Here is a 20,256-nt window from a genome sequence, read left to right as displayed (position 1 = left end):
GAAAAGCCCTACTGAGCCACTGCTGGGACCTCTGTGCTCAATGATAGGCATCACCTTGTCCAAATTGGATGAATAGGGACAAATTCTGCCACTATGGCCCATCCTGGCAGCACCTGTGCACAGCTGGTTCTCAGGCAGGCTTGTCACCAGGCAGGGTGAAAATGTGGGCAAAACATTAACAGCTAAAAAGACATTCAGAGCCTGATGACTTGTGTGATGGGCCAGGGCAGCCTTGGGCCAGCTCATTCAGCCCAGATGGCTCATGGCAGCCTGAAATCTGGGGGAGCATGGCCCCAGGATCTGTAGCTATTCGCCAAGTCTCGCACAAGCCCAGCTCTCAGACAGGGGATCTTCAGGCAGCTCCTATCCATTGCTCCTACTGCCTTCAAGTTGCAGTCTTCATCCCTGCTAGGACTCCAGCCCAAGCCCGGTGTTATAGTGTTCACCCTTCCTGGACACCCCGCTAACTTTCCACAGCTCTACAGCCTAAGTAAATGGCAAGTTAATGCAAAACGAAGGTTTTCCTTACTATTGGTCCAGGGAGTCCTCTGTGGCCTCTCTCCCCCTGTGAGCCAGCAAAACCCTGCAGGAGAGGGCAGCAGATCAGGCACGCTGGGATGGGAGCAGGAGAGGAAAGCAGGGTGGGGGATAACAGGCAATGGGAGGTGGAAGGAAAGCGAAGGCAGAGCTATCAGGGAGGTGAGAGGCACAATGCTGGTGGGACCCGGTCAGAAGCCAACCCAAAACAGAGCAGAGCATCATGGCTAAGCCCAAAGTGAATGGCTCTGGCCTCCTGAATGCAGTACCAGCATTTTCCACTTCAGACTGACTCTGATTTCTTGTTGTTCAAGCACATCAGCTGTGTGTGTACATGGATACAATGCCCACACGCACATCTAGAGAGCTGAGCACTGTGCAATACAAACAGCAAGATCAGAAACCATTTTTTTGACCCAGAACAGACTATTTTTCTTATATTGTCTGCTTTGAGGGAAATGTGAGATTATTTTTTCTTTCTTTCTTTTTAGAGCAGAAATAAACAAATATTAGAAATCCTGTAAAAGGGAAAACTTGCCACTGGCCTAGGTGTTGCCGATGAACCTCTTTTGGACAGCAGCACCACTGATGAGAAACGTCTTTTTGTAACAGCCATTTTTTAAATGTAGAAAGTGCCCCTTCTACCTTCTCCTCTGCACTTCACCATGATGTTGAGCAGGTCTCTGCCTCTAGCTGCACCCAGAAGATGACCTTTGGCTTGGCCAGATCCAGCAGGGTCACCCTACCACTGCCCTGTACCCCCAAGGCCCCTCCCACTGAAGCTACTTTTGAGGCAAACAAAGGCAAAAAGGGAGAGAGTAGAGCAGAATAAACTGCAGAGGGAGAGTAGAGGGGAGGAAGGCTAGAAGCAGTGGTGGGGATGGAGGGAAGCAAGTGGCATGGATTAGGAGGAGGGTGATCTCTCTAGCATGTTGGTCATGCCTGGTGCCACCCACCCTGGTGTGTTACTCATTGATAATCAAGCCTCAAAAATCAAACCGTGGCACCAGGAAGACCCAAAGCCAGTAGGACTTTGGCACAACTTGAGGAAAAGTTGGCCAAGGACCTTCCTTCTGTCCCATCCTGGCAATGCAAAGAGGAGCACCACCAAAAGACAAAACTTGGTCTCAGCTCAGAGGTGCTTTCTGGGATCACACTACCTGCACCCTGGAGAAGGGGAGGATTTCAGACTGACACACATGCAGCTCTACTCACAGGTGGTCCCCTTCTGCCTGGGCTGCCCACGGCCCCTGGGAGACCCTGTAGGATAAGGCAGATAGATGGTAAGAATCAGCAGGAACACCCTGCCTTTCCCAGTCCCATCTTAAATCCAGGGCTATGACTACAAATGTGCTGGCAAGGCACAAGAGTGAGGATCTTGCCTAACTCCACCCATCTAGCATAGCAAGCTCCAGCCAAGCTAGATCCCTCCCTTAAAGTCAGCAGAGAGAAACAGTCCCTCTCATCCCAGACAAATTGTGTTCTTGAGGTCATACGGAGCTGGCCTCAACCTGAACAGCCATGGCTCAGATTTGGAAGCCACCATGGCACAGAGCAGCATCTGAGCTTGGCTTGCATCCTCCTCTCCAAAGCCAGCATCGTGGTCACTGCGTTACAGGGCAGCCAATAAACCAAGCAGCTTTCGCCTGCAACCCCGACGCTCGTACAACGCCCCGACATTTAAGTATATAGTATAGAATGGGAACCTGTGTACCAGGCTTTCCTTCAGGACCTTCTGCTCCTGGAGCGCCTCGCAAGCCCTGGGAAGCAGATTGTCATCTCAGATAAGGAGAGCACAACTGACACAACACAGTGGCTTTCAAGCCACCACACTTGTGAATGGGCAAGCTCACATCCCAGGCTCATCTAGCCCAGGAGCCTGCCTCTGGCAGGGGCCACAAGCAAGTACTGCTGTGAGTATTAAAAGGTGGCAAACAAAGTGGTATAGTCCCTAGAGTGTCCTTCTAGTCTATAGGAGCCTCAGGGGTTTTCTGAGCCAATAGTGGTTCCTTGGTATTAGATAGCCCTTGACAGACTTCTTTTCCACAGCCTTGTGCATTTGCCTTTCAAGCCCACGTACACCTTAGCACCCGTAACGCCCCGCAGCAAGCAGAACCATGGCTGAGCTAAACACTGCTCCTTGCTCAGGCTGAATCTGGCATTTCAAGTTTCTAGCACTGGAAGAGACAGGCTCTCAGGGATGAGTTTCCCTCAGGAAGGGCAACCGCAAAGGCAAGGATGCACAAACATTATCACAAGAGCAACTTCAAAATAGCAGAGAGGAAGACTTTTGCACCAAGTGTATTTGTTTGCCACTCGTGCATTAATCTGAAAAGCAGGGAAGGATGGATGCAGTCAGAGCTGTTCCCATCCCAGGAGCCTCTTCCCATGTCCTTTGCCTGGTCATTTGCCCTTTGCACGTTGCCGACATCCTGTCGTGCCAGCTGGCTGCACAGCACCTCACCGAGCGGGGTCTCAATCCCAACCCCAGGCTCGCAGGTGTCGGTGCATGACAAATTGTAAACCGCGCTTGCAATCCATCAGCCCTAAAACGTGCCAGAGAGGTCTGTGAGCAGAAGGGCAGCCAGTTCGCTAGCATGTGCCTCGTCTCCTAACTGTGCCCCCGCCCTGTGCTTTCCGAAAACAGCTTCTCCCCGCTCTTTCCCACCTTCACTGTCAAACACAGTCGCTGGGAAATAAAATCAAGGTGGGTGGAAACCGTTCTCACAGCATTGACAAGACTACTGAGTACCTCAAAAGTGTTTTTTCCTGTCATTTCTACTTACCCCAGCTACTAATTCTATCTCCTTTGCCTAATGTAATTCTGGATAGTGAAAATTTCTAGAGGAAGTTGTTCATAAGAAACCTCATCTCCTGTGCTTTCTCTGCCCCCAGTAAGAATCTGTGACATTTGGCAATTTGTTGAAAACTCTACGTGTAATGTTGAAAAGCTTGAGGTGCACCACGTCCAACTTACTCTATATGATTCCAAATCAGAGCCTGACCCTCTGATACAATCATGTCCCGGGATGTGTCACAACACTTCCCAAGAACTCGCTCCCCTCCCTCATCTGAGCAAAGAAAACACAACGTGCAAGCATTGCAGGCTGAATGAGGATCGTCTCTTACTTACTGGCAGGCCAGGGGCTCCAACCAGCCCACGCTGCCCCGTGCGGCCCTGGAAGAAAGCAAGCATTAAGAAAAGCATCTTTCTGTCAGCAGTAAAGCTGCATGTTTAGAGGGCTTCCCATGGACAAAGCTGGCGTCAGAAAAGATTGCTGCAAGTGGTAAGTGTTGGAGGCCTTTAGATACGCAGATCTGGTGAGGCTTCAGTGCAGATGGGGAGTTTATCTAAGGTGTGCTCTCCTATGGCACTCTCACCTTGCAGTCCTCCCTTTGCGTGGGGACACTGGAGGAGGAAAGGAAGGGTCTCTAGATCTTTGAAGCCATTGCCCACCTTCTGGGCAGACAGCTGGCCACGGCTGCCCACGTGCCTCCTCCCCAGCCATGCTCCCATGGGGTCTCTTGCCCTCATTGCACATCCTGTGCTGCCTCACCATGGGTATCTAGAGTTGCTTTCATCTCACAGGCTTATGATGCTCCAAGACTCAGCTAAAAGTAAAAAACAACTCCCTGAGTTACCCTGGTTCCTCGCGGTCCTGGGGTTCCCTGGAGGCCATCAGGTCCTCGGCTTCCCTAAAATTCACACATAGAAAAACTCAGTCATTTTAGGCATCCCTGTTGGTCTCACTGGCCCCTTCACCTAGCTATGTTGTCCTGATCTCCAAAGAGGGCTCATGCAGAAGCCCCTGGGGTCAGCACATCTGAGCTTGGCTCAGCCTGGACACAGGTCTGCTGCTCTTGAGGCCACGAGGCTGGAACCATCACCGAGCTGGGCAGCAGCACGACCTTCTGAGCGGGTGTCAGGGGCAGAGCCCTCTGGTCAGCTGCGGGGGAGCACTGGGCAGGTGGGGGCTTGTGGGCTGCCGAGATGCCCATCGGAGCTGGAGGCAGCGTAGCCTCCTCCCTGCCCCTAACATACAAGGGCACCTGAAAGGGCTTTGTGGTGGCATTAGGAGATGGGGGCAGATGGTAAAAGTCTGGGCTGACCTTGGGTCCTTCACTGCTGTTGAGACCTGCTGGGCCAATCTGGCCTTCTTCCCCCTGGAAGGAGAGAGGAGAGGAGAGGAGAGGAGAGAGGAGAGAGGAGAGAGGAGAGTCAGCCTGAGGTGCAAATTCAGCGTCTCATTCCTTTGGGAGCCCAAGTAGACCGTCGGCCTTCATGCACACTGGGAGCTGCTGCATGGCGTCCCCAACGCAGTGGGGCATCAGTATCCTGCTCTCCACCCCCAGCACCAGCAAGGGCTGCTCATCCTTCCTGCTGCTTAAGTTAAGAGCAATTTAAAGCGCTGAGGTCTCTGCCTGTTCAGACACAGCCCAAGCACGGCACAGGCACCCCGTACGCCTGGCTCCGGGCTGGGGCCAGTCAGCCCAGCGCACGCAGCTGCTATTTGCAAGTCAGTGTTGCTTGGCGAGGTGGAAAAGGCACCATGTGGCAGTGAGATGAGTCGTGCTGCATTTCCAGCTCTTGGAGAGGTGGGAGGATTCATTTGTCAGCCTGAAGAGCGAATGTGAGAGCAGCTCCAAGCAGGCATCCCCAAACCCTCCTAAAGCAGAGAGCAATCCATGCAGGGGGATGCTGTACACCAGAGAAGTGGGAGGTGGGTGGGAAAACATAAATCCCTTTCCTTCTCCTTAGGAGCTGGAAATGCCTAGAGATAAGCAGGCAGTGAGGACTCAGTCCCCAGGTAGAAATACTGATCTGCAGCTGGGTTTGTCCACCCCGACAGCTCACTCTGAGCATTCACCACAGAAAAAGCACTCTAAAAAATTGTGCCTGTTTTCTGAGTCTCTTTGAGCATTGCCCCATTTGGATCTCAGGAGCAAGGAGGGTAGCAGTCAGGCAGCATAACTGATCAGGAACAGGACAGCAGGGCAGCAGGTGCCAGTCCTGAGCTGGCTGAGCAACTGCAATCCTCTGTAATTGTCAGCAAAAGCTCCAGGAGGCAGAGCGCCCAGTAGGAGTCTCAGAAGATCAGTGCAAAAGAGCAATTTTTTTAAGCCCTGCAGTCTCAAAATACCTGCAAAGCAGTGAACAGCGCTGCTCTGAAGCAGAGACTCAGTGTGAGCCCTGCAAGAACATTAGGGCAGCAACAACCACGGAGAGCTGCCCTCACCTGTGCTGGAAATCCAACCACGCGTCTCCTCTTTGGCACAGCACCTGACCGAAGCCACCCTCTCACTGCACCACTGAACCCACCAGCTGATTTTGAGTCACTGGTGGGGGCAGTGGCCAGGGGAAACCGCAGCAGCGGGGCCAGAACGCTCCGCTGGTGCAAAGTGCGGTGGCTCTGAGGGTACCCACGACGCTGCGCCTGTGGCCCTGAAGAGCCTGGCCCTCCTCCTTGCCCTGCCAGGTGACACCAAAGCTGCTTTGCTGATAGAGCGGGTGTTTGCTACGCTGAGCCTCGCCTCTCCGGAGAAGGCCCTCAGGCTCTGCTGTGAGCCTCCCTGCAGGAAGGCGCAACCTGAGCAGTAGGTTGCCACAGGATGCACTCATCCCTTCAGTTTCTACGAACATCTGCTCCATGGATTAGGAGGGAAGCAGCTTGCAAAGTCCTTTCCGTGCTTCTCCGAGGACAGACAGCTTAGAGCAGAGGTAGGGATTCATCGTGAGGAAGTTCGCTGGGGCCAAGCAACGTTTGCAGGTGTTGCAAAACACAGCAGCAGCAGCACACGTGCAGCATGGAGACAGATGCCGTTAGAGGGCTCCCTTACCCCGCACGAGCTCCCACGGCCAGCGACGGATGGACTGGGCGCACGGAAATACCAGCACAGCCGGCTGAAGAAGAGCTGGTGAGATGGACTTTTGGCTGGGGAGAGGCCAACGCTTTCAGCCCGCAGGAGGAGGGAGAGGCAGCGCGGGGCAGCGGAGAGGCCCATGGCATTAGGGGCTACAGGATGGGACCCTGGATTACGTAGTAGGGAGAGGGCAGGCACTGGGGAGGGGAGTGGGGTGCAGGGAATGGGGACAGAGAGCAGTGCAGGGGAAAGGAGCAGAGGGGGAAACTAGGTGACACCTCCGCAGCACTTCTGCACCCTCTGCTCGGCACACTGACCCCTGGTTTATCCCAGTGCAGGATCAGGCTCTGTAGGATCCTGATCGAATCACATCATTGCGTTCCCACCTCTTCCTTCCTGGAGATGCTTTTAGTCCCCGCTGGTCCTGCAGGGCAGGAGCAGGGGCTTTTCTTTTTTTTAACCTTAGCAACTTCCCCCCTGCCCACCTTAGCAGGGCTGGAGGTCCACTCGGCCACTAAGAAGCTGAAGTCCCAATGTGGGCTTCTACAGGAATCGATGCAAAAAGGGAAAAGCACAGTAAGCCCCAGGAGTCGGATGTGATGAAGAAGGAAGTTAAGGAGGACTCGGCACACCGCGTGTTGGCTGCATGCTCCCAGCTGCCAGGGCAGCAGCACAGCCTCTCTCGGAGGACCGGGCAGCACAAAGAGGACAGATCGTGGCGGGGACGGTGGGGCAGCAACACCCACGCTCCCTGCAGCCCCCTCAGAACCATCCCTTCCCCACACCACCCACCTCATCATGTGACAGAGCACACGCACGTCCCCTCGCAGGACACCTCCTCCCACGGCACCCTGCCTCACCTCTGGTCCCTGGGGCCCAGCCGCTCCTCGGGGGCCCGGAAAGCCTGGCAAACCAATTTGACCACGGATTCCTGGAAGCCCTTTTGCTCCTTGGGGGCCATGTGTACCCTACAAAGAACAAAACAGCATGTTGCAGGAGGGCTTGTGGGAACCTCAAACACAAGGGACAACTGGTGCTGGGGACGCTGGCTCAGCTCCCCACCCGCCTGGGCAGCAGCTCCCTCTCCGCATGGCCCATCATGCGCTGTGCTGCGTCTTTGCATGGGGCATTAGGTCGCTCTTGGTCACCACCGAACACCCCACCTGCAAGAACATCCCTCCTGAGTCAAGAGCAGAGCAGTATAATTTTCTTAAACAGCAAAACCGAGACAGAGCAGGAAAGGGCAGAAACAGGGTGGCTGAGGGGGCACAAGCGTGGTGTGAGCAGGTACAGTCTGAACTATACTTTTTTTCTATGCTGCAAAAGGCAAACGCTTCTGTGTCTTAACTAACTCTTCAGTTTCCACCACAGCTCATCCAACCAACATACACCGGCTGGAGAAATGATGTATTTGAACAGCAAAAGAGAAGACAGCAGCTAGAGGAATCCCCCCTTCAAAGTCAGCACCTGGGTACATTATACCTTGTCTCCTTTGGTTCCCAGGTCTCCTTTAGCTCCACTTGGACCTTCACAACCCTGTAAGAGCAGTAAGGATTACCTATTTGACTGTCACCATGTCCAAACACAGTAAAGGCCATGAAGCTTGAAGCCTTTCCTGATGGTCTAGGCTGCTCTAATGCAGCTTTCCTGCACTCCTGAGCCCCCGAAATGGCTTGTGTGCCACAGGCACCATCACTCACCCGCTCTCCCTGGATGCCCTTCGAACCTGGCAGGCCAATGAATCCCTTCGAGGAGAGACATAAAATGCAAGTTAAAAGACAGAGCAAAACAACATGTTCACTCACAGAGACCTACAGACCTCCCATGCTAAAGGGACAGGAATATTAATGTAAATATAGGATGACCTGTTTAATTCTGTAGAGTCACTGCTGTGACCCGTGGCCAGGATTTACCCCACAGAGGGACCAGGTGCTTTAGCCCTGCCTCTCTCACAAGTATCTGTTTTTCAGCTCTGCACATCAGGGTGCGAACACACAAGAAGCAAATGTACCACGGGACCATCTAGCACCAAGACATCATCTGAGCACGATCCAGAAGTGCAACCTGAGCAGTTACAAGGCAGGATGCTGATAGGGACTGTGCTCATCCGGCAGGATTAAGAGATACAGGTCTGGCTGTCCCCAGGGCCCATTACCCTTTGGAAATGGCAGCTCAGCACCCAAACTGCTTGGGAAAACTACACCTAATTGTGCACCAAGGATGGGAGGTGCTGACAGAACTGGGATGTTGGCATCTCTGCTAGAAAATCAATTTGAAAAATAAGACTCCCGGGAACCAGCAGAGTCAGATGGCCCTTCTCAAAGCTGCAGAGCTTTGGAGACAAGTACAGCTACAGGGACACAATGGGGTTTGGGGATTTGGGGAGCTCGTGTCACCTGGGCTGGAAGTGACATGCATAGCTGTAACAGCAGCTATAGGCTGTAGGGTCTCCAGCCCTGTATCCACCATGCAATGGGGGTGGTTTAGAGAAGCAGGCAAGGACAGAGCGCTCTGTCCCCCAGCAGCACCTTCTCACCACGGATGGGATGCAGCAGTGCCGAAGGCACAGGGAGCTGAGCAGATCCCATCTCCTCTGCTGCCGAGAGAGCAGAAGCCGTTCCTCCCCACAGCCCATGCACGGCGGGGTGGCACAAACGCTGCGGGGTGCTCCGAGTGGCTGGGGAGCACACGGGTTCCTGCAGTATTCCCTTGGGGTACTATGAGGTGAAAGACATGGCACACAGGGCTCCTCCCCACCAGGCCACCCACTCTCATGGCTTCGTGCAGACTTACCCCAGGACCTTCCTGTCCCGGCTGGCCTCGCAGCCCGGGGGCACCATCTGCTCCCTGCAACACAACTGCCTCAATTAGCCAGTGCCACATTGCCGTCAGTTTGATCTCTGCTCAACTGCTCCTGCACTTAAACCCCCAGGCATGCAGACACCCGCTCCTGTATGACCATTTCTGCAACTGCATGGCAGGAGAGGAGCCTTTGAGTGAGGTAGCAAGGAAGAGAGACAGAGGGACATGGTCTGATGCCAGGCCGTGGCTGGGCAAGGCCAGAAGCCATGGAGCAGGCTCTTCTAAACCATAGCCATGAGGCTGGGCTGCAAACCGAGACACTACATGGCATCACTACCCCACTCCCCACCCTTTCATATAAACTAGATTAGCCCTTGGCTGAGGGACATCATCCAGATCTCTGCTCTTCTCCCTTTGTAGGCTCAAAACTGTTTTTCTTTCTTTTTTAAAAAATACTTATATATATATATATATACACACACACACACACACACATATATATATAACTTCTTTTAGTTATATATATATAAACTTCTTTTCCTCCTTTTGGCCTCTAGAGGGTTATGAAGTGGAGGGGGATCAGCACTGAGAACTGCCATTTCAGTGGGACAGTTTCCATCAGACAGGATGTCCTGCAGCAACCCAGTAATATCCACTGGCTCTTCTCTCCAGCAGGCCAGACAGCCCAGACATCTCCTGTCCCCTGGGGCTGCCAAATCCATCCAGGCCTATTTTGCAAGGTCTACTGCAAACAGAGCCTGTCTCTTCCTCAAAACCAGCAGCAGGGACACTTTACTCCATCCTCTCTGGATAGACACCCAATGGATGGAGGTCTCCTGGCAGGGAAGCCCTTGAGTCTGCATTTCATCCCCACCAGAGATCAAGCTGAGCTTCCAAAGAGAAGACCCTGCTCCCAGCATAGCCTAAGGGAGCATAGGCAGCTGGAGTTCACCCAGTCAAAGCAGAAGATGGTAGGAAACATTTTGCTCCTTTCAGGGATGAAGATATGAGATACTAGAGCAAGGGGCTTAGCCTACAGCATGCAAGTAACTGCACTTGCAGGAGAGGAAGGATGTCAGGAGTCAGATGAGGAGAAGGGTTTAGCAGCACTTAGATAAATAAGCTCTTACAATGCCTCCTTTTGGACCAGAGGATCCTTCTATCCCAGTTGCACCCTGCAGTGGATGAGAAAAGCAGAGGAGTCAGGAATTTGGAGGAAGAGGGAGTGGCAGTGCTGCAGAGGAGTAGGTGGACATCACCCAGCCTAGGACACGGGCTCTGCAGCTCAGGGCACACATCTAGTGTCCCTCAGCTTGAAATGGGCACATTTAGAGTACAGTTATCTGAGACATGGACTCGATGAGTTGATGGGTCATGCCACAAGACCCCGTGGGTTACAGGGGCTACATCTGTGTGACAACACACAGAGCCAAAGGTGGCTGGGGCAGATGCAGACACCCATGCACCAGCCACCCCTGTATTTTGTCAGCTGAATCTTGCCCAGAGCATCCGGCTCTGCTCAGCAGCCTGTCACGAGGTCACAGGCCATCTCATGCATTCCCACCACTCCTTGAGACAGCCATAGAGACTTGCAGAGTCAAGGTCTTCAAGAAGGTGCAATGGGACAAGTTTCAGCAGCTCCTTTGCCAGAGCTAAGAAGGTCACACAAATGGGGATCTGCACCCAGGACCTTGGAAACACCATGGGCTCTGAGCCAGCACAATACCTGAAGCATCATTTACCTGTGTGCCCCTCAGGCCAGGGGGTCCACGTCTCCCCTGCAAGCCCTGTGGTCCCTACAAAAACAGGGTGGGATGAAAACTTGTAACTACAATTAAATCAATGCAAGCACACTGTAAAACCCATGGTTTGTAAATCCCACTATAGATCTTCCAAAGGAACATCGTTTTCTTTGGAAATGCTACTTTGCAGAGGAAGGGGAGAAATCCTGCCCGTGAATATTTAGGAGGTGGGGCATCCTCCTGGTTCCTGCGGGTGGGCCAGGCTGGGAGGCACAAGGGGACTGCCTCACCACTCCTTCATGCCTCATTGAGAGAGGTTTGTCTTCTCCTGTTGCACCCTCACCTCACCTCAGTGTTTTGGAGCACGGGGTTACAGGTTTAATTTCCCCTCCCTTCTCCCAGCAATGCTGCAGTGTTGGCACCCACCATGCCAGGTCTCTGGGGCACGGCTCTGGCATTGAGCCCTCCCAATTCAACCGATTGCGGCACGGTCTGCTTGGAGCAAGATGCTAACAACGTACCTTGGGGCCTCGGGGTCCTGGCAAGCCAGTAGGGCCCATTTCTCCCTAAGGAGAGAGCAGAGCAAAGACGCGGTGAACGCAGCGGCCACGCGGGCAGGAAACGTCCCGAATGAACAGTAGGAGCGGGGTGCTGCTAGCATAGACCCACCTGCGAGCCGTTGACTCCTTGGCACCCCACCGATCCCGGCTGGCCTGGCTCTCCCTGCAAGGCAACAGCGGTGCTCAGCTCTGAAGATGTTCCTTCAGTTCCCTGCACTGCCACTGCCCACGGCAGGGAGCGCGGAGGGGAGGGCAAGGCTGCTCTGCTGGGGTCCTGGGAGCCCCCTGAGCCATCTCATGCAGAGGGAGGAGGCCAGGAGCTCCCCACGGAGGTGGCCCCATGTCAGCTGGGATGTTGGGGGGGATCTTTGCTCACTTTCAACAACAGTTTCTCTTTTTGCAGCTTTCTTCCCCTACTGCAAGGCTGTGTTTTAAGCAGATGCGTGCTTTCAGGCTTAAATCGGCACAAGCAACGAAGCTGGCCAGGCAACCCGCTGGCCAGCGTGGGCCCTGGCGTGACATGCGACCCCCCCCCCCACCTCGTTAGAGCAGCCATTTTGCATGGTAAAGCCATAACTTACCACGGGGCCAGCAGGGCCTGGGGGACCCACTGAGCCACCTTCCCCCTGGAGAACCAGAGAGAGACATGAGACAAATGTCATTTTTCTAGCCTACTTTGCTTGATTCTCTCCTCCTAGTCTTCACATCCTAAATTCCCCTTTTTCTGCACATTACGGTATCTGAGGTCCCTTCTAAGGACCTGTTATCCCCTGACCCAGAGGTGGCTCCCACTGCTACATGGCAGAGCCCCAAGCAAGTCCTTTCCTCTTGCACTCTCTTCATGTTGGAATATGCTCCCATTAACCACAGTGAAAGCACTTTGATTTTCCTTTTAAACCCTCTGCAAAACCGGGCCGAGCTAGGATGCTTCCCAAAGACTTGGCAGTAGTTAAGCTATTAGCATGCTGAGAGCTGTGTGGAAAAAAATCAGGTGCTGCTAGCCTGGGCTTCATCTCATCTGAAGGTGGTCACCTAAAACATCACAAGGCAATGTGCTCTGAGAGGGCTCATTTGTCTTTAGCCCCAGCCAAGAGAATTAGCTCAGGTGTAGAAATCCATGCTGCAGAGGTCTAAGGGGAGGGAAGGCTCCCCTGGAGCAGAGAGGAACATGCCTCAATGCTCACAGGCAACTTCTCCTGGGTAAAAGCCTCCTCTAGGACAGATACACAGAGGCAAAATACAAAAGGATCATGAAGATGTAGTTCAGGCTATTTCCCAGCTCTCTAGAAAAAACAGTAGAGATTTTGGAAGAGGATAACCCCAGAGCAGTGCCACTGCCCTGCAAAACCCAGCTCCTCCCGCCCATGGCCACATCCTTTGGGTGGGAGGCAGCAGGCACCGGGAGATGTGGAGGGAGCTCCCCTCCATGCCTCTCTTTGGGGAGGACTCGCGGCACAGACACAGCACAAGCACTCACCTCGGGGCCCATGGGGCCCTGGAAGCCAGTGGCACCCTTCAGACCTGACGTTCCCTAGGACAGAAACCCAGAGTGAGGTGCTAGAGCCAGGAATTGAACATGGGCCATCCCCACTTCTCCTTCTCCCCCAGTGCAGGCTGCTCCTGCCTTCTCCACGGCTGGAAAGCAGCCAGGAGCAGTTACAGCAGCACTTCTGCATGACCTAGCAAAGGGGTGACAAGGGTCCATGGAGAAAGGGAAGGTGCAATCGCAGCACATCAAAGAAGATGCACGATGCTTTTCTATCAACTTACGTGAACCCCAGCAGGACCTGGAGGACCATTTTCTCCTTTCATTCCCTGGAAAAGCAAAGAGCAGGCCTGAACAGCTGGGGAAGAGACCCGTAGGAGACCAGCCCGAGCAGCAGGAGTTGATCAGAGAGGACACAGCAGGGAAAGTGGACATCCCCTGGCCACCCCAGGCAAGGCTGCAGAGAGGCAGGAAAGACACACTCACCTTTGCTCCCTTCTCTCCTTTCTCCCCAGCTGGTCCAGGGTCACCCAAGAACCCCTGAAACAGGAGCAACAGAGACATATGAGCCACAAGTGGAGCATCAGTGATTTGAACACAGCTGATGTGACTCAAAGGACTGTTTGTGCCATGGGACAGGCTCAAGTCTGTGCCAACTGAGGCAGCCCCAGAAGGAAAAGCCCCCCTAGCACGGTCATGCACAGCAGCTGTGGGGCATAAATAAAATAAAATAAAATAAAAATGTTCACAAGCCTGCACAAGTAGTGCAACACTTCCTATTTCATTAGCTATCAACAGCTTAGTGCACAAGTGCAGAGAGGTCAAGTCCGAGGGCAAGAGACTCTCCTGCTAGATGGTAAGATGATGTCCTTCATAGGCCAGGGCAAAATACAGGCTAGAAAAGATAACTGAAAAACCACATGCAATTTCTGTTTCAAAAGGAAGAAACTCTGTTGAAATGGCCCAGAGATTTAGATACCCCTGTCTGATTACACCTCATAGGCACTCAGGGCAAAAATCTCTTGGACAACTAAAAATTGTAGGCAACTCTTTTGGCTTAAAAGGGCTGAGGAAATAATAAAGCAACAGAAACCACTAGCATTTGCTTTCTTATGGACATTTTATATCCTGGCTGACATATCCACTGCAATAGCAGCCAGATGAGGGATTGCAGAGGTTTTATGCTAACATCCTTGAAAACCCTGCACTGAAAGAGCAGCTCTGAGCGCAACATGCCTTACATAGGCAGCAGCTGCCGGGGTGTTCCTGCTCAATGGAGTCCGTGAGCTGGGATCACACATCGCTAGATGTGACAGCAGGGTACCCCACACGGGAATGCAGCTGCAGGTTGGCACTTGTCTGTCCTGCTGCCCACCAGCTGGGTAGGGACGTGGGTACTGGTCAGAGGGCCCTGCTGGTACAGGACCAGTTAATCCATTAAGCAAAAGCTCTTACGCTTGAAAAGCAAGACAGAGTGAAATGAGAAAAAAGAAAAAGAAAAATGTACAGCTCTCTCGAAATCGCTAAGTGCTGGCAGACTCCCCCCACCCATGTCTGGGCAGGCTTTACACCCACAGCACCCGCTGGCACAAGGGGCGCGAGAGCAATGGGAGGGAGCAGGGCTGCAGCACCTTGCAGCCCAGGGAGCTGTTCACAGCCGTCTCCTGGGGAGAACGAACGTGCGAGGCAGTGGGGCAACGGCAGGTTTTAGCCATCAGTGAATCCTTCCCCCAGCACCAAGTCGCAGAGCAAGAGAGACCACCGCCAGCTTACCTCTTCACCCTTCTCTCCAGCTGGCCCTTGGTCACCTTTAAATCCCTGCAGGCCCTGTGGAGGAGGAGGGAGGAGTGGACAAGGTGCTCAGGGCTGTCCAGCACCTCTGCCCCGTGCTGCTGCCCTAGGACCAGGCCACCGCGGGGTGGGCCTGGATCCAGCCTCACCTCCCACCTCCCCAGCGCTTAGGGGGCCTCTCCCTCTGCCCACAGCCGCCCCGCTCGAGACTCCCGATGTTCTGGAAAAGCATCCCGAGAAAGCGTTCAGCCTGAGCACTTAGTGTGTATCCCCCAGGGATTGCTGCCTGGGGGGCTGCACACAACACGGACAAGGTCTGCCGGCACCCTTGGCCTCCTGGGCCAGCAACGGGGAAGACACATTTCCAGCTTTTTTCTCAGCCTCTTTCCAGCAAACTTTCTGCCCCCAAATTCTCTGGTAGCTGCCCAAGGCCACTCTAAAGGCGCTTTCCCAGTTGCTTTTTTACTTGGCTTTTTGCCTCACGTATCCACCATCCACCATCCGCCCTTCCCTCCAACAGCCTCTGGGCTTTCACCAAGCAACACTCATTTCACCTGCTGAAAACCAGCCTTACGCCTTCCAGCATCAGACCATTCTTAAACCGAGACAGCACCCAACCCACCTCTGCTTCCCTGCGGAGGGCAGGGAGCCGGTGCCAGCTTTCTGCAGCCCTGTAATTTGCTGCATTTCCCTACCACCTCCCTCAAAATTCCCAGTCTCCCGGCCCATTTCAGGCATGGGCACGGAAAAGGGAAGGGATAGTCACACCAAAAGCTGACAAGCTATCTGGGGGAATCCATGATCACTCTCACTATTCCTCCCCACACACACACACTTATTTCCTCCTATAAAAGCAACTGGGTAATTCAAATACCCAAAATCCAACACTAGTGCTCAGTCCTGTCAGAGTGAAGGATTTTGCAGAGTACAGGTTATTCCAGGGCCGGTAGCTGCACCTATGCACATCTGTAGCATTTTACAGCCCTTTCTCCGGGGAAACATGAACCTTGAGGCATTTATGCAGGAACACCTGAAGCTCCACCTAACAGCGTTCACAATTTGTAGGCTTAGGGGGATTATTTAAGCTAAAAGAGGCAAATGAACAGAAGCAGCAGCAACCTTGCTTTTTCATCTCTTTATTGTCAGCCAGGGCAAAAAGTCTCTGGACCGCTGCCCTGCGAGCATCTTTCTTTAACACAGCTGGAGCAGAGTATTAGCAAGGTCTGGAGGAAAAGGCAAGGGAGGTTTTCTGGGGAGAAGGATGTGCTGGGAAGAGGCCTGGGATAGTGAAGCAGGAGCTTGCTGTGTCTCCATCCCCTCATCTCCTCCTTCTGGGTGTGGGTACGGCTCCGGGACTGTGATTTCGGTTGGCTGTAGCTTCCCACAGCACTAAGCCGAGGTCGCAGCCCTTGCTCTCGTCTCACCTGCTTTCCCGGGAGCCCCGACGGCCCAGGCTTGCCGTCCAGCCCGGGAAACCCATCTGCTCCGGGATAACCCACACGTCCTGGCAGGCCCTGAAGTCCAGGTTCTCCCTGCAGAGAGCAAAACTGAGAGTGAAAACAAATCAGAGCAACACCCTGCGACTCAGGTTTGTACGCAAGTAGAAGAAACGGAACAAGCAAGCATTTTATTCCCACCATAAACACTGATGATGGGGAAAACGAAGAAACACGAAGAAATCAAGAAACTCCCAGAGCTGCAGAAAGGTTAGCAAAAAGTCCAAGCTGTTATGAAACTTATAAACCAAACGCTGAGCTCTGCCTGCCTCTTGTTTTATAGCAATCCTGCCTGGCAATCATCAAGCGCTTTGCAAAGACACAAGCACAGCTGGCAGAGGGACAAACTTTGCACAGCACTGCTCCAGGACACCTTTCACCACTTCCACCTGCATCTAGGCATTGATGAGTGAAAGTGTTAATCACACAGAACTACATACTCCCTCTAAACTCAAATTACAGAAAGTCAAAATCAACAGCCCTATAACAAGAAGCAAACTGGAAGTCGGAGAATGAGAAATACATCAGGAATAGGTCACATGAAAGCTTTGTGCATCTGTTTCTCAGCTCTGTTGCTTGAACTTGAAGTCATCTCTGATCCGTGCTCATGTGCAAGAACCTCAGCAGACCCTCTGAACTGCTTGCTGCTAGCTAAAGCCTAGGGGCAAGGGCTTTTTTTTTTTGTTTTGTTTTGTTTTTGTTTTCCTTAGCCCACTGGCAATTCTGATTTAAGGGTATTTAAAATCAGTCTGGAACAAACAAAACATTTCCCTTCAAATTGGTTTGAGTGCCCAGCTTTCTCAAAACTTTTGGAATGTCTTGTCACTGCCAAATCTAGACTTTGTTTTAGATTAAAATGTAAGAGTTTGAAGGAAGTGCTGGAAAAAGCAGTGGCTCCAATCTTTTCTTCTTTTTTTTTTTCAAATGAAGAGTCCAGTTTTGCAAATAACAAAGCTTGTTTGGGGGAATTTTAACGAAGAGCGGCTTGGCAGCCCGCACGGAGCTAGCGCAGACAGCGGTGTGCCAGCCGCCGCCTGCGTGCGTAGCCAGGAGGGGACGGCGGCAAGGAGGAGCTGCACCTCGAGGGCAGGGAACGGACGGATGCTTGCCGGAGCAGGCTGCAAAGCCTCTGGGGCCAAGCTCGAGCAGAGACGCGAATCTTAACCAAACAAGTCACCAAAACCAGCCTGCGCTGGTCAAGAATAGCAGAGTTCATCGCAGATTTTTTGTGGCATATTAGTACTGCAGCCCAGGAGCCCTGATCTGGGGCTGTTCTGCTCAGGCCTGGAGCAGCACAGAAGGAGCAGGAGACTCCTGGCCTTCTCCCAAGCCCCATTTGATCCCCAGATCCTCCGGGCAGGGTTGGTCAGTGGACGATAAAGAAGCTGAGCCCAAAATAAAGCTCAAGCCCTGGTGCTGAGAGGTGAACGCCATCGAGTTCAACTGCCGGCGGACACCAGCAACACCCCTGCAATCACAGCGGGCCCGGGAGAGGAGCCAGAAAGAGCTACAAAGGGTGACACTAGCACCAGGTGGTGGCCAAGACCCCAGCTCGTGGCCAGCGGCGCGGCACGGGGGTCAGAGCCGCCCCGCGCCAGCAGCTGCTGTGAAATGCAGCCTCCGGAGCGAGCACATCAGGCTCACAGATGTATCCAAGGAGAGGAGACAAAATATGCTCCTTTTCATTTCTGCACTAATCCCTCCATGAACCACCGACTCCACTCGTAGATCCTGTTTATGTGAAGACAGAGAATAACTTTGGTACCTTTTGATTAAGCTACATCAACAGACCCCAATGTTTATACTCAACTAGCTGAACACAGCCTGTGTCAGCTTCCAGATGTCGGCAGCTGGTAAAACACTACCCTGACTCTCGTCTGACCGAGGAAGGACGCTCGAGTCAGGCCAAGGGACTTTGGCATACCTGCCCCATGCCTCTTGAAACCTCCCCACAGCAAGGATTGCACTTTGCAGCCTAAGTCCTCCTTCAGCTTTGACCCATGCAAGCCCAGGAGCTGCTCCTCTCGCTATTAAGGCCCACCAGCAGGTGCCCTGTGGGAGCCAGGAAAGCTCTGCAACACCTCCACACTGTAACCTGGATGCCTCTGGGTGGGCAGACAGGATGACTGAGGCACCACCACCTTGGAAAGGGCACAGCATGGGCAATGCTAAGATTCAGTTCAGAAAGCTCTGATGGGATGACCCTCTCCATAAGGTCATCTGTATCCACAGGCCACTGTGTCCTGTTCCTCCATCCTCAACACATCCAGGCTAGAGGATGCTCCTCTTCTCAAGGGAGAAGAAAAGCCATGCCACTTTTGGGAGAGGAAGACCTGAGGACAAAGAAGATGTCAGGGAAGAAGGAAGGTCATTGCTGAAAGGAAGCAGAGGGGATCAAGACGGCTGAGGACACCAGGAAGAGATGCTGCACAGGACAGGAAGCACGAGAGTGCTGAAGGAACAAAACTGAGCAGAGAAATGAGGAGCAGCAGCAAGGGGTGCTGCCATCCCTCCTGAGCAGGGGTGCAGCAGCCAGGAGAAATAGGCCTCAGAGCAAGAGAGGCAGGCGGGCGTTCGAGGGAACACTTGCAAATCAGCTCTGATGAGATGGTATTTAATTTGGGATACTCCAGCTCTTCCCACGAGGGCTGGGTACTGATAAGTGCTGGTGGGAGAGTGAATGGAAAGCTCCAGTGAGGCTCAGAGATTTGGCCATCCACTCTCCTTTCACTGGAGGGGCATCCACACCCCTTACCCAACTGTGCTTGCTCGGTCCCAGGAGACAGCTGGGCTGTATGGCAGCGCCCCTCGGCAAAGCACAGGAAGAGGGAAGAGCCACATAATTATGTGAATATGGAGATTCACATAATTCTTCAGCTACAGTTTAAGTGAAGGAAGTTGATGGTTTCCAGAACGTGATGTGCAGACAAAAGGACAGTGCGCCTTTGGGACCACCCCGACCCCAGCTCGTCCACCCAGAAGGGTGTCAGAAGACACAAAGCAAAAACCAGCACCCAAACGGACTTTGTTGAGCAGTCACTCACCCATTTGGCAGAGGGCCTAGGAGCTGCAACATTGACCTGGTCAACCCTAGCCCATACAAGCCCTCTCATAGGAAGAGCCAACCCCAGGGAGAAGTCTGGGACATCTTCTCTCTGATACTGCACATGAACCTTCAAACCAGGCAAATGCTTCCCTGCAGAGGTTCCAAATCAGGAGTAAACCTTATTTTTACTATTATCCTTCATCCAGAGCTCCCAGCTGTTATCTAAGGTGGAACTAGCCTCTAAGATCCCAAGGAGGGTGTGGAAGGCATACTCAATACCTCTCCAAACAGGGTGTTCTGCATGGCTAAGCTCCATACCCCACATCCTCGTAGTGTCCTGCAGCTGGGAACTTCCGCCAACATCCCCAAGACCAATAACACAAGCAGGATGCACTTACCATGTACCCCAGCTGCCCTTTTTCACCTGGCTCCCCTGGATATCCGGAAGGCCCCTGCACACAAACAAGGATCAAATCACCAAATGGTCGCCATCCCCCTCAGCCAGCCCAGATCACGTTGCAGAATTTGTCGCACTGAAAGAAGCTCGGTCCTTGCAGCCTTGCTTCCAGATACTGTTACAGGGAGAACAACGAACAATGCACAAAGGCAGCCTTGGAAGCGGCCGGTGGAGGCTGCAGAGCAGCACGATTTGCATCAGAGCGTCCTGTGGCTTCACCAAGACTGCCCTGGTCACATTGACTTCGCAGAATATATGGCAAGGGCAGATTTAAGTGTCTCCAGGTAGGCAGGAGAAAATCTGGTTCTCCACTGCTTTAATGCCCTAAGGGAGACCAGAAAGTAAAGGGTCTTTCCTGTAGTTTTGTCTTCATTTCTTTTGTCTTGTACCACCACCTTTTTCACAGCCCTGCTCCCTGCTCTGTTTCTACCACAGTTCAACATGCACAAACCTGCCAGGGACATCAGCATCAAACAG

The 20,256-nt window shown here is 53.1% G+C and overlaps 1 protein-coding gene across 1 annotated transcript in view; it reads right to left on the bottom strand.

The window, feature by feature from the left end:
- Window positions 1-20,256, bottom strand: part of LOC134148809 (collagen alpha-1(I) chain-like) — a 114,983-nt gene that overhangs the window by 20,900 nt on the left and 73,827 nt on the right. The window contains exons 12-32 of the mRNA XM_062591304.1: window positions 19,721-19,774; window positions 16,205-16,312; window positions 14,763-14,816; window positions 13,476-13,529; window positions 13,274-13,318; window positions 12,981-13,034; window positions 12,085-12,129; window positions 11,613-11,666; window positions 11,465-11,509; window positions 10,944-10,997; window positions 10,332-10,376; window positions 9,193-9,246; window positions 8,100-8,144; window positions 7,882-7,935; window positions 7,260-7,367; window positions 4,648-4,701; window positions 4,180-4,233; window positions 3,671-3,715; window positions 2,244-2,297; window positions 1,753-1,797; window positions 530-583 (exon numbers count right to left, since the gene is read on the bottom strand). Of these exons, the coding sequence (XP_062447288.1) occupies window positions 530-583; window positions 1,753-1,797; window positions 2,244-2,297; window positions 3,671-3,715; window positions 4,180-4,233; window positions 4,648-4,701; window positions 7,260-7,367; window positions 7,882-7,935; window positions 8,100-8,144; window positions 9,193-9,246; window positions 10,332-10,376; window positions 10,944-10,997; window positions 11,465-11,509; window positions 11,613-11,666; window positions 12,085-12,129; window positions 12,981-13,034; window positions 13,274-13,318; window positions 13,476-13,529; window positions 14,763-14,816; window positions 16,205-16,312; window positions 19,721-19,774 (1,179 nt within the window). The remainder of the gene's footprint in view (window positions 1-529; window positions 584-1,752; window positions 1,798-2,243; window positions 2,298-3,670; window positions 3,716-4,179; window positions 4,234-4,647; window positions 4,702-7,259; window positions 7,368-7,881; window positions 7,936-8,099; window positions 8,145-9,192; window positions 9,247-10,331; window positions 10,377-10,943; window positions 10,998-11,464; window positions 11,510-11,612; window positions 11,667-12,084; window positions 12,130-12,980; window positions 13,035-13,273; window positions 13,319-13,475; window positions 13,530-14,762; window positions 14,817-16,204; window positions 16,313-19,720; window positions 19,775-20,256) is intronic.

Source organism: Rhea pennata, chromosome 18, assembly GCF_028389875.1.
Source record: "Rhea pennata isolate bPtePen1 chromosome 18, bPtePen1.pri, whole genome shotgun sequence".
NCBI classification, from domain to species: Eukaryota; Metazoa; Chordata; class Aves; order Rheiformes; family Rheidae; genus Rhea; species Rhea pennata.
This window is presented reverse-complemented; position numbering and strand designations above follow the sequence as displayed.